The 11875-nt window shown below is 31.0% G+C and overlaps 1 protein-coding gene across 1 annotated transcript; it reads left to right on the plus strand.

The window, feature by feature from the left end:
- The first annotated feature begins 7667 nt into the window (after positions 1 to 7667).
- On the plus strand, positions 7668 to 11070 carry LOC122850406. Its single transcript, XM_044149558.1, has 2 exons — positions 7668 to 8592; positions 11045 to 11070. The coding sequence occupies exons 1-2, from the start codon at positions 7668 to 7670 to the stop codon at positions 11068 to 11070; spliced, it is 951 nt and encodes a 316-aa protein (XP_044005493.1).
- The last annotated feature ends 805 nt before the right edge of the window (positions 11071 to 11875 follow it).

Consider the following 11875-nt stretch of genomic DNA (forward strand, 5'->3'; position numbering starts at 1 on the left):
ATTTATTTATTTATTTATTTATTTGTTAAGTATTACGCCCTTGTCATTTCGTACTTATGGGCTACATTATATAAGTTTTACAATTACAAGTTTTTGTTTTTTCTTAATAATATGTATTATTATATATGTAAAGAGATGAGTATATATTGATGAGATGAACATGTGGTAGTAGACAGTCGCTGATGACCACGTGACGATCTACGATTGTGACAGAGTGCCATATGTAAATGACGATTCACGGCTGTAGCGGAGTGACACATAGACTTCCACGTCAATCCACAACCAGATGATCATTATTGGAGTTTCGAGAAGATTGTACAGATTCTCGAAAACATGCCTTTATTTTACATCGCCCTAAGTTGCCTTAAATGACAACTTTTTCGATGGAAAATTACTGTATAGACTCTGTACTATCTAACAATAATTTTTGTTTGCCGTAGTCCGGGATCGAACTCGAGACGTTTGGGTGGAGAGTTAAGAGCGCTATCCACTACACCAAACAAGCCGGCTATATATGCAATGTCAGTACGGTTATTAAAATAAAGAACAATAACATTAGAAGACGACAGTGATTATGAAGTAAAATAAAATTTAAATGAAAAAAAGTTTGATTAAACTAAACAAAGATAATAATTTTACCAAAGAAAATATATTTTAGATTGGACTAACTTTATGGAATGAAGAGGCAGAAAATTTCTAGGGAAAAAAGGGTGATGTGATAGCATCAAAGGAGTTGAAAATAAATGAATATAAAAAAATTAAAAATATAACGACGACTTCAGCAACAACTAAAACGTTAAATCCTGATTCAACCGAGAGAAAAAAGTAAATAAAGTAAATACAATCGAACTCGACAATTTCGTAATAAATATTTAACATTGACAGGCTAAAATCATAGTACAACAAAATGAATAAAAACGGAGAGTTTGAAAGGTTAGAAGAAAGCGATTCTGGACATGGAGATGACCCATTAGAAGGAACAAGCAAAATGAATGAAAATTAAATAAATTTTAGTTGTAACAATAATCATTGTAACGATAGGGAATGAAATAAATTTGTAGTCACGAATTTCGATATATATTAAAGAAGAAATCAAAATTCCCCCCGCAAGGAAGGCACAGTTGCTTCAGCAACTGTATGATCATTTTTTTTATTATTGTCAATTGAATTTTTTTTCTTTATTGACATACTGATAACGCATATTACGCTCTCATATAAAAACACAATGCTCTGTATATTTTATCTTTTTAGGGAATTTTAATTTCCTATTGTTTTCGCTTTTCATCTGGACCCCCCTCCCAACCATGGTAGACCCCCCCCCCCCGAAAATTTTCTAAGTCCCTTAATCTAAATACGATAAATATGGGGAACATCATTTAATATGAAGGAAAATATAGAAAAATCACTGAATATAAAGAAAAAAACGATAAAAATGGGAAAATATCAGTGAATATGAAGGAAAAATTACTGAATATAAAGAAAGAACCGATAAATATGGAAAAATGAATAATAATAATAAATAATAATAATAATAAATGTAAATATAAAGAAAACTCTCATAATTATCGAAAAATATTAGGGAAATATCAGTAAATATGAAGAAAAAATCACTGAATATAAAGAAAAATACGATACATATGAGAAAATATCAGTAAATGTAAAGAAAAATGTAGAAAAAAATAGAGACATATCGAAGAAAAATCAGTAAATATGAAGAAAAAAACGTTAAATTTGGGAAAATATCAGCAAATATAGAGGAAAAATTACTGAATATACAGAAAAAATTGCTGAATATAAAGAAAAAACCGATGAATACAAAAAATTTCAGTAAATATAAAAAAAAGGGGTGAATATAAAGAAGACTCTCATAATTATGGGAAAATATTAGGGAAACATCAGTAAATATCAAGAAAAACTTACTGAGTATAAAGAAAAATACGATAAATATGGAAAATATCAGTAAATATGAAGGAAAAATCACTGAATATGAAGAAAAATACGATACATATGGGAAAATATCAGTAAATGTAAAGGAAAATGTAGAAAAAAAATAGAAAAATATCAACGAAAAATATGAAGTGAATATAAAGGAAAAAAAGGTTAAGTATCAGCAAATATAAAAGAAAAATTACTGAATATAAAGAAAAATCGCTGAATATAAAGAAAAATCCGGTAATTATGGGAAAATTTCAGTGAATATGGAGGAAAAATTACTGAATATAAAGAAAAATACGATACATATGGAAAAATATCAGTGAATATGAAGAAAAAGTCGCCGAATATAAAGAAAAACTGATAAATATAGAAAAATATCAGTAAATATAAAGGAAAAAGCGTTGAATATAAAGAAAAATCCGATAATTATGAGAAAATATCAGGGAAATATTAGTAAATATCAATGAAAACTTACTGAATACAAAGAAAAATAGGATAAATATGGGAAATACCAGTAAATATGTAGGAAAAATCAGGGAATATGAAGAAAAATACGATACATATGGGAAAATATCAGTAAATATGAAGGAAAATATAGACAAAAATAGGAAAATATCAAAGAAAAATCAGGGAATATAAAGAAAAAACGATAAATATGGGAAAATATTAGTAAACATAAAGGAAAAATTACTAAATTTGGAGAAAAAATCGCTAAATATAAAGAAAAGTCCGATAATTATGAGAAAATATCAGGGAAATATCAGTAAATATCAAGGAAAACTCACTGAAAATAAAGAAAAATACGATAAATATGGAAATTATTAGTAAATATAAAAGAAAAATCACTGAATATAAAGAAAAATACGATATATATGGAAAAATATCAGTAAATATAAAGGAAAATGTAGAAAACAATATGACAATATCAAAGAAAAATCAGTTAATATAAGAAAAATTACGATAAATATAGGAACATATCAATTAAGTTCTCCCCCCCCCCCTCTAACCATAGCAGATCCCTCGAAAGTCCCTTAATTAATCTAAACACGATGAAATGGGAAAATATCGGGGAAACATCAGTAACCATAAAGGAAAATATCGAAAAATATAGCAAAATATCATGAAAAAATCACTGAATATAACGAAAAATATGATAAATATGAAAAAATATAAAAGAAAAAGCACTAAATATATAAAAAAAAATATGATTTCAATTATGTTACCCCCTCTTAATATGCGAATGGAAATCTAAGAGATATTATAAAATAAATCACAAAAAAAATAAATAAAAATGAAATGACAACAGAAGAAAATAATACAATATATTTGACTTAAGATATAATAATGTGGAGAATAATCAGAATCCATTTCAGTTAAATTAAAAACAACATATAATAACCAAAAATTAATTACTTAAAAAAAAAACAAAATTAATGCAACAACATCACATCATCAATAGAAAAAAAAAAAAATATCTATCATTTTTAACCGATTTGAGAACAGATACAACGAAATTTTTGAAATCATAAGCCAATGAAATCGAAAGAGGTAAAAGAAAACAAGAAGGGAACATTCCAAAAATGAAGAAAAAAAAATAAAACTGGGTGATAAAAACACAACAAAAAATACATTGATGAATAAGAAAATTGAAAAAATAACAGATTGAAAATTAAACACAATATGGTAAGTCAAAAATTAGATATGAATATAATTTACATAAAAAATTAAATTAAAAATTCAATACAGTGATACAATTCGAGCACGAATTATAAATAAAAGTGAAATAAAGGAATGAGAAAACGAACGAGGAACTGGTAAAAAATTTACGATAGATATATGTGATGAGAGTGACAAAATAAGATGTAATTTTTTTTTTTGATGAAGCTGCGAATGAAGATCATGCATTTATTGAGGTACCGTTATCAATAAAATGTATAAAACGAAAAGGAAAATTATTAACATATGATAAATTATTAAATATTCAACTTGAACGAAAAATATATGATCACTGAAGGATTAGTGAGAAAAGTTAATCAACAAAAGATAATAAACAGAGGCTAATATAAAATTCGAAGACGATGAAAAAAATGAAAATATAATAAAGATTAATTCCGAATTGAAAAAATACAAGAAATCATCTACTAAATAATTCAACGTCCTAGGGGGGTTAAACCGCGAATTTCCCGTTTTTTCGACTTTAACTTTGAATATTTTCGTAAAATGAAAAACCGACGTATTGATATTATTACAGAATGGTTTAGGATGATGTCAGGATGATGTGGGATATTCATTTCTACAAAAATATTTGAAGTTAAAATCATAAAAACAGGAAATTCGTGGTTTAACTTCTTATTGCATCGCCATCATTTTTTCCTCCGATAGAATATTTTCGTTTATTTGATAATTGACGTCCGAATATATCAACACTAGACATTATTCCACTCCAATGTCTTTTTAATGACTGTACATTAAAGACTTAATGAACATATATATTAACAAATAATACCAGCTTTTTAATTCTTCAATAATTGAAAGAATTTCATTAGCGTGACTATTATTGCCAGCTTTTTCTAAAGCTACAAGTAATCGAAGACGATTGACAAGCTCATTAGGATCATCCCAATATATATAATATGTATTATTTATTTTCTTATTTTTTTGTAGTGTTTTGTATTTTGGTAATACAAGTGCTGAACCTTCTTTGCTCTCTACTTTTTGTTTTCTCAAAGACTTGACAAACAGTGATACATAATTTTTATATTTTTGTGTCCTGTTTGTCAGAAATGCACCATCAGGTTTGAAATTTTTATGATGTGCATTTGTTAATTTTATAATTTCAATAAAAATTTCTCGATCAACTTTCCGAATAATAGATGCATTAGGTGATTGTTGAAATAATAACTCCAAGAGACCTTGAGTAGCCGGATAAATTTTATCTTTCACATAAATATGATGATACAAAGCTCAATAAAAGATTAGCTCGTGGTGATCGCGGTGTTAATCCGTTGGATGAACATTGTCGTGAGCATGATATAAGCTACTCAAAAAATCCTGACAATCTCGAAGAACGACATAAAGCTGATAAAATACTTGCCGATAAAGCTTGGCAACGTGTATTTGCCAAAGATTCGTCACTTGGTGAAAGAGCCGTAGCTTGGGGTGTGACAACTGCAATGAATTTGAAAACGAAACTTGGTATGGGTTTAAATAGAAGCAAAAAGAATAAAAAAATTCATCATAAAATCAAGAAAAAAAAACAACTGAAAAGAATGATAAAAAAGATAAAATCATCCCAAAACAAAAATATAAAAAGTATTTAACAAGTCTCAACAGGATTATAGATATATCAAAACGATCTATAAAGCCTGGAATCACTGATCCAATAAAGACGGTTCTGAAAAGTGCACGTGTTGCTGTCAAAAAAGTTGGTGGAAAAAAAAAAAATTCGTTTACCACGAATTTTACCTCTTCCATTGAATAAAGAAAATAACAGTGATGGTAGTATACTACCATTTTTAATACCACTATTTGCTGGATTAAGTGCATCTGGTGCTATGACGGGTGGTGCAGCAACAATTTCAAAGACAATAAATGTTGTACATGCAGCAAAAAAATTACTACGAGAAAATCAACGTCATAATAAGAAAATGGAATCAATTGTATTGGGCAAAGGATTATTTTTATCTCCTTACAAAAAAGGACTAGGTCTCTTTTTAAACCCAGCAAAAAATGTAAATAAGAAAAAAAACTTGTAATGCTACCACATCGAGCTCTCACAAATATTGATATCATCAAATACGCCAAAGCTTTTAAAATTCCTTATTTCCGAGGAGTTTTCATGAGAAATGGTTTACCAATAACTGGTCTTCGTAAAAATGAATTAGCAATTGTAAATCTTGATGATAAAGATGGTGCTGATACACATTGGGTTGCATACAAAAAACGGCTCAATGATGTCATTTATTTCGATAGCTTTGGTGATTTAAAGCCTCCACAAGAACTGATTAATTATCTCGGTGTCGGTAGCATTAAATATAATTATGAAAAATATCAAAATTATAATACAATTGTTTGCGGTCATTTATGTCTCAAATTTCTGGCTGGCAAGAGACTATAAATAATCATGACACATGCTAAAATAATCATTAGTCATGGATGATTCATTTACGTTGATATTGTCGGGCAGGTCATCGACTCTTGAAACACAATACTTCCCACCGATTGAGTTGTCAGCAAATAAAAATTACGTTGCTGGGCTTGTCGAGTTTACAACATTTAATTCTATACCGAATATTGACGTTGGTAACAATAAAGTCTACATTGAAGGTTGTAAACTGATTACAATTCCAACAGGAAGTTATGAAATTGAGGATATTGAAAGTTATATCCAAAAAGCAATATGTCAGAATGACGTTACTATTAGTATTAAACCAAATAACAATGAACTACATAGTGAGGTTAAATGTAACAAACGTATTCATTTTGAACTAGAAGACTCGATTGGAAGATTATTGGGCTTTACAAAACGAATCCTCGAAGCTGATATTTTACATAAATCTGACTTGCCTGTTGCCATATTAAAGGTCAATACACTCCAAATTCAGTGTAACATAACAACTGGTGCATATATGAATCAGCACAAAGTTCACACAATACATGAGTTTTTCCCTGTTGTGCCTCCTGGATATCAGATTGTTGAAGTACCATCTCATGTCATTTATCTGCCAGTCACAGTGCAAGCAATACATCAATTGCAATTGAACATTGTCGATCAGGATGGTGAAATTGTGAATTTCCGTGGAGAAACGATTACAATTCGACTACACATTAAAAGTGTCAAATAGGAAAAAAAAAAATATATATGCGTTGTTTGTAATGACCAGCAGCATCTTTTTTATAAATGCGATAAATTTAAAAAGATGTCCATCCCTGAAAGACGCGAGATCGTAAAAAAGGCCAATCTATGCGAAGTTTGTCTCCGATACCATAGAGGAGAGTGTTTTTTTAAAAATTGCGGAGTCTGTAATAAAAAACACAGCATCTATCTGCATGAACGTGAGCCTGTCTCATCAAGAACAGAGACTAGACCTCACAATAAAGATAAAAATAAGGAGTGACTAAATTTAGAAATTCCCGTTGAGCAGGACACCTGTCTGTTGAGTCGATCACTAAGGCCAGCTGTTCCTCTGCTGACTAGCGCTTTAGTGAGAGTCAAAGACAGGTCAGGAAATTTTATAAAATGTCGAACTCTTTTAGACACTTGCTCAACAGCTAATTTTATCACTCAAAAACTTGCGTCACAGCTTAATTTGATAATGAAAAATTGTTCTATTCCTATTAATGGTATCAATGCTACCACTACTCTCACAAAAAATAGTTTACAATTAACATTTTTTGCTCATTCTAATAATTATTCTCAAACTTTGACATTTTATACGATACCGGAAATAACTGGGTTAACACCGCCGGAATTATTTTATGCCGAGAATTTAGAAATTCTGAAAAACATCAAACTCGCTGACCTTAAGTTTTACATGCCACAACCGATTGATATTTTGATAGGAGCGAAGCCTACTTTATCATTGATGTCAGTTGGGCAAGTAAAATTAGCGGACGAACATTTTCAAGTCTGTATACAAAAAACTCTTCTTGGCTGGATCGTGGCAGGTAACACCATGACGCCTGATCAACCCTTTCCTTTATCTTGTAACTTAACCCGTCTCGAAAAACAAATGACCGACTTTTGGAAGTTAGAAGAAATCAGTTTTGAAAAACCAAAAGCAAAACATGATATTCTATGCGAAAATCATTTTATTAATAATATTAAACGTGACCCTAGTGGTCGATATATTGCTAGGTTACCATTTATTAAAGGCGATCGTACGCTGGGTGACTCTAGAGCAGCAGCCTATCGGCGCTTTCACGCATTAGAAAATAAATTTATATCTAATTCAGAATTAAAATTAGAATATCATAAGGTAATGCAAGAATATCTTGATCTCGGTCATATGTCACTTGTATCAGATGATTCTGATCATAGATATTATTTACCGCATCATGCTGTGATTAAAAAATCCAGCTCGACTACTAAGGTTCGAGTAGTCTTTGATGCATCTGCTAAATCAAATAATAATAAATCACTTAATGATATTTTAATGACAGGTCCTACTATTCAAAATACCATTTTCACTCAATTACTTAAATTTCGTTCACATAAATATGTCCTCACAGCTGACATTGAAAAAATGTATCGTCAAATTCTATTACATAAAGACGATCGAGCATACCAAAGAATACTTTGGCGTGTGGGCGATCAAATTAGAACTTTTGAATTAAATACAGTAACTTTTGGCATAACCTCTTCTCCATTTTTGGCTATCCGCACTATTCATCAATTAGCTGATGATGAAGCAAATCATTTCCCACGTGCTGCGCATATTCTAAAAAACGACTTGTATGTTGATGATCTTTTAACAGGTGCAAGTAATATATCAGAAACGCGTCAGCTTCGTGATGAAATTGTTAAATTATTAAAACGTGGTCAATTCAATATTCGCCAATGGGCTTCTAATGAACCAAAATTGATAGCAGATTTATCTAATGTCAATGTTAATTCTAATTTTTTACTCGATAAAAATTGTACCTTAAAAACTCTTGGTATTTCATGGGAAGCAAAATTTGATGTAATTAAATACTCAGTAAAATCTATTGTAATGCCAGAAAAAATTACTAAAAGAAATATTCTGTCCGAAATTGCAAGAATATATGATCCCTTGGGACTAGTCGGGCCAGTCGTCTTGCACGCAAAAAAGATTATGCAAGAAATATGGCAGGCTAAGGTTGATTGGGATGAATCCGTCCCCATTCATATACATACGTCTTGGCAGATTTTTGTTGACGAATTAAAATATCTAAATAACATTTCCTTTGATCGTCATATTTTAACCGACATTGGTTGTGACGTTCAAGTACATGGTTTTTGCGATGCCAGTAACATAGGTTATGGTGCATGCCTTTTTATAAGAACGACTTTAGCAGACCAGTCTATACATTGTAGATTGTTATGCGCCAAATCTAGAGTCGCTCCTATAAAACAAATAACCATACCTCGCCTTGAGCTTTGTGGAGCTCAAGTATTGACTCAACTATATAAAGAAGCTTCAAGCTCTTTCAATTTTATACCGTCAAAAATAATTTTTTGGTGTGACTCTACTGTTGTTTTACACTGGTTGAAAACTCCGCCTAACCTATTAAATGTTTACGTTGCCAATCGAGTAGCTAATATTCAAGAATTGTCTGAAAGGGCTTGTTGGCGACACGTAAAATCTGAGGACAATCCAGCTGACGCTCTATCACGAGGTCAGCTGCCTCAAGCATTAGTTGCCAACAAACAATGGAGTTTTGGTCCTTCTTGGCTTCAAGAAGTTGAAGCCCAATGGCCTGAGCCCATTGAAATTCTCGATAAAACTAATTTAGAATACAAGAAAAATGTTTGCTTAATTATTTCTGAGCAACATTTTTCCATAATCAATACCTTAATAAAAAATTGCTCGACTTATCAAAAATTATTAAGAACATATGCGTATGTACGAAGGTTTATCCTCGCCTTAAAAATACGCTGTTCTAAAACAGATGACAAATCATCTGAAATACTTCGAAATAAATTTTTATCAAGTCAAGAGATTGCTCAAGCTGAGCATGAGCTTTTAATCTGGATTCAAGGTATATATTTTGAGACGGAAATTAAAATTTTTAGCTCGCAAATTCAAAGTAAAAATACACGATTTAATAATCTATGTCCATTTCTCGACGAGAAAGGCCTACTACGCGTAGGTGGGCGTTTAAAACGAGCTAAAATTTCCTATAATCAAAAACATCCTATTTTATTACCGTCTAAAAATTATTTCACTGACTTAATTATAAAAGACATTCATTTTAGACAATTACACTCAGGTATACAAACTACCTTAAATGCCATGCGTCAACGATTTTGGGTACTTGATGGAAGAAATCAAGTACGCCAAGTCATACGTAAGTGCATGACTTGCTTCCGTTTTATAACTGAAGCGGAAAAATTCAAAATGGCTGACCTGCCTGAGGATCGAGTCAATGCCCGAAATGTATTTAAAAATGTCGGTATTGACTATTGCGGTCCATTTTTCATAAAAGAGAAAAAATTCCGTAATACAACTAAAATAAAAATATATGTATGCGTCTTTGTGTGTATGTCCGTAAAGGCAGTACACTTAGAAGTAGTTAGTGACCTAACAACTGAAGGTTTTTTAGGAGCGTTGCGGCGATTCATTGCAAGACGCGGTACCCCTGTTAAAATTTATTCAGATAACGGTACCAATTTTATCGGTGCGAAAAATCAATTAAAAGAATTATATAATTTACTAAATTCTGATGAGCATCAACATCTGGTAAATAACTTTGCAGCGTCACATATACCAAGAATATCATGGAATTTTATTCCACCATTATCACCTCATCAAGGGGGACTGTGGGAATCCACAGTAAAATTATTTAAACATCATCTCAAACGGGTAGTAGGTGAATCACTTTTCACATATGAAGTATTCACCACCTTCACCACTGAGGTTGGAGGTATTTTAAATTCAAGACCTCTTACACAGATGTCCTCTGATCCAAATGACCTTAATGTCCTTACACCTGCACATATTCTAATCGGCGAACCTATTCGAAACTTGCCGGAACAAGATTACACTGATACACCCACTAATAGATTATCATTTTGGGAACATATTACCAAGATGAAACAACATTTCTGGGCTCGTTGGCATATTGAATATTTACACGAGTTACAGAAACGTCATAAATGGGCTTAGGACACCGCTAACATTAAGGTTGGCGAAATGGTCCTCCTGGTGGAGAAAAATGCTCCGTGTACTAGTTGGCCACTTGGACGAGTGATCGAGGTATATCCCGGAGCTGACCAAGTAGTCAGAACCGCAGTCGTGAAGACGGCCAATGGGACCTACACCAGATCAGTCACATTGCTGTGCCCGCTGCCATTCAATGACGTCACACCAGTTCGGAACCAATAATTATCAATATTTGTGTCTTTTTATTATGTAATCTGTTACAGGAAGAATTGGAACCAGTACATATTAAATTAAAAATAAAAAAAAAAAAAAAAAATATATATATATATATATATATATATAATGATAATAATAATAATAATAATTAGGATATTTTGTATAATATGCTAAATTTAATTGATCATTACTATGTAATTATTTCAATCTAGAATCATGATATTTAAACTAACGTCATAGGTCAATAATTTAATCAATTAGATTTTCGATTTTGCTGAAGTTTAATTAATAATTAGAATAATTATGTTTTCAATTTTTCTAAATGACCAATTTTCTAAATTTTAATTTGATTATATTTCCAATTTTTTTAAACTATCGATTGTCATAATTCAATTTATTATAATATGTTTGTAATTAATATATCAGGAATATAAGATAGTGTACTGGCCAGGTTTTACCATGGTTTCCCTGAGCCTTTTACGGAATCGGGTACACTCAAAAAGACGATGCCATGGGTGCACAAGCACATCGCACTTACACTGATAATTATTATATCAAATTATCAAATATAAAAATATTTTTTATCATCATGTATCAACTATTGAATAAGTAATTTTAAATGCAATATTTGAGTTGATCGTGTACTCTCTCAACGGGGGGAGTATGTTCCGTCGGAAAGAGAGGTAAGTGAGAAGAGAGAGAGAAGGAAAAAAATAAAATTTATTTTAGAAAAAATAAGTTTGAAAATGTAAAATAAAATAAAAGGTAAAACGTACAACACATTGAGCTAGCGTGTCTAATCCTCTGACGGCACGAGTCGATGCCGACTAATCCCTCAAACTGACAACGTTTGCCATTAGAAAAATGTTGCAGTTTGA

Source organism: Aphidius gifuensis, linkage group LG2, assembly GCF_014905175.1.
Source record: "Aphidius gifuensis isolate YNYX2018 linkage group LG2, ASM1490517v1, whole genome shotgun sequence".
Classification (NCBI taxonomy): domain Eukaryota; kingdom Metazoa; phylum Arthropoda; class Insecta; order Hymenoptera; family Braconidae; genus Aphidius; species Aphidius gifuensis.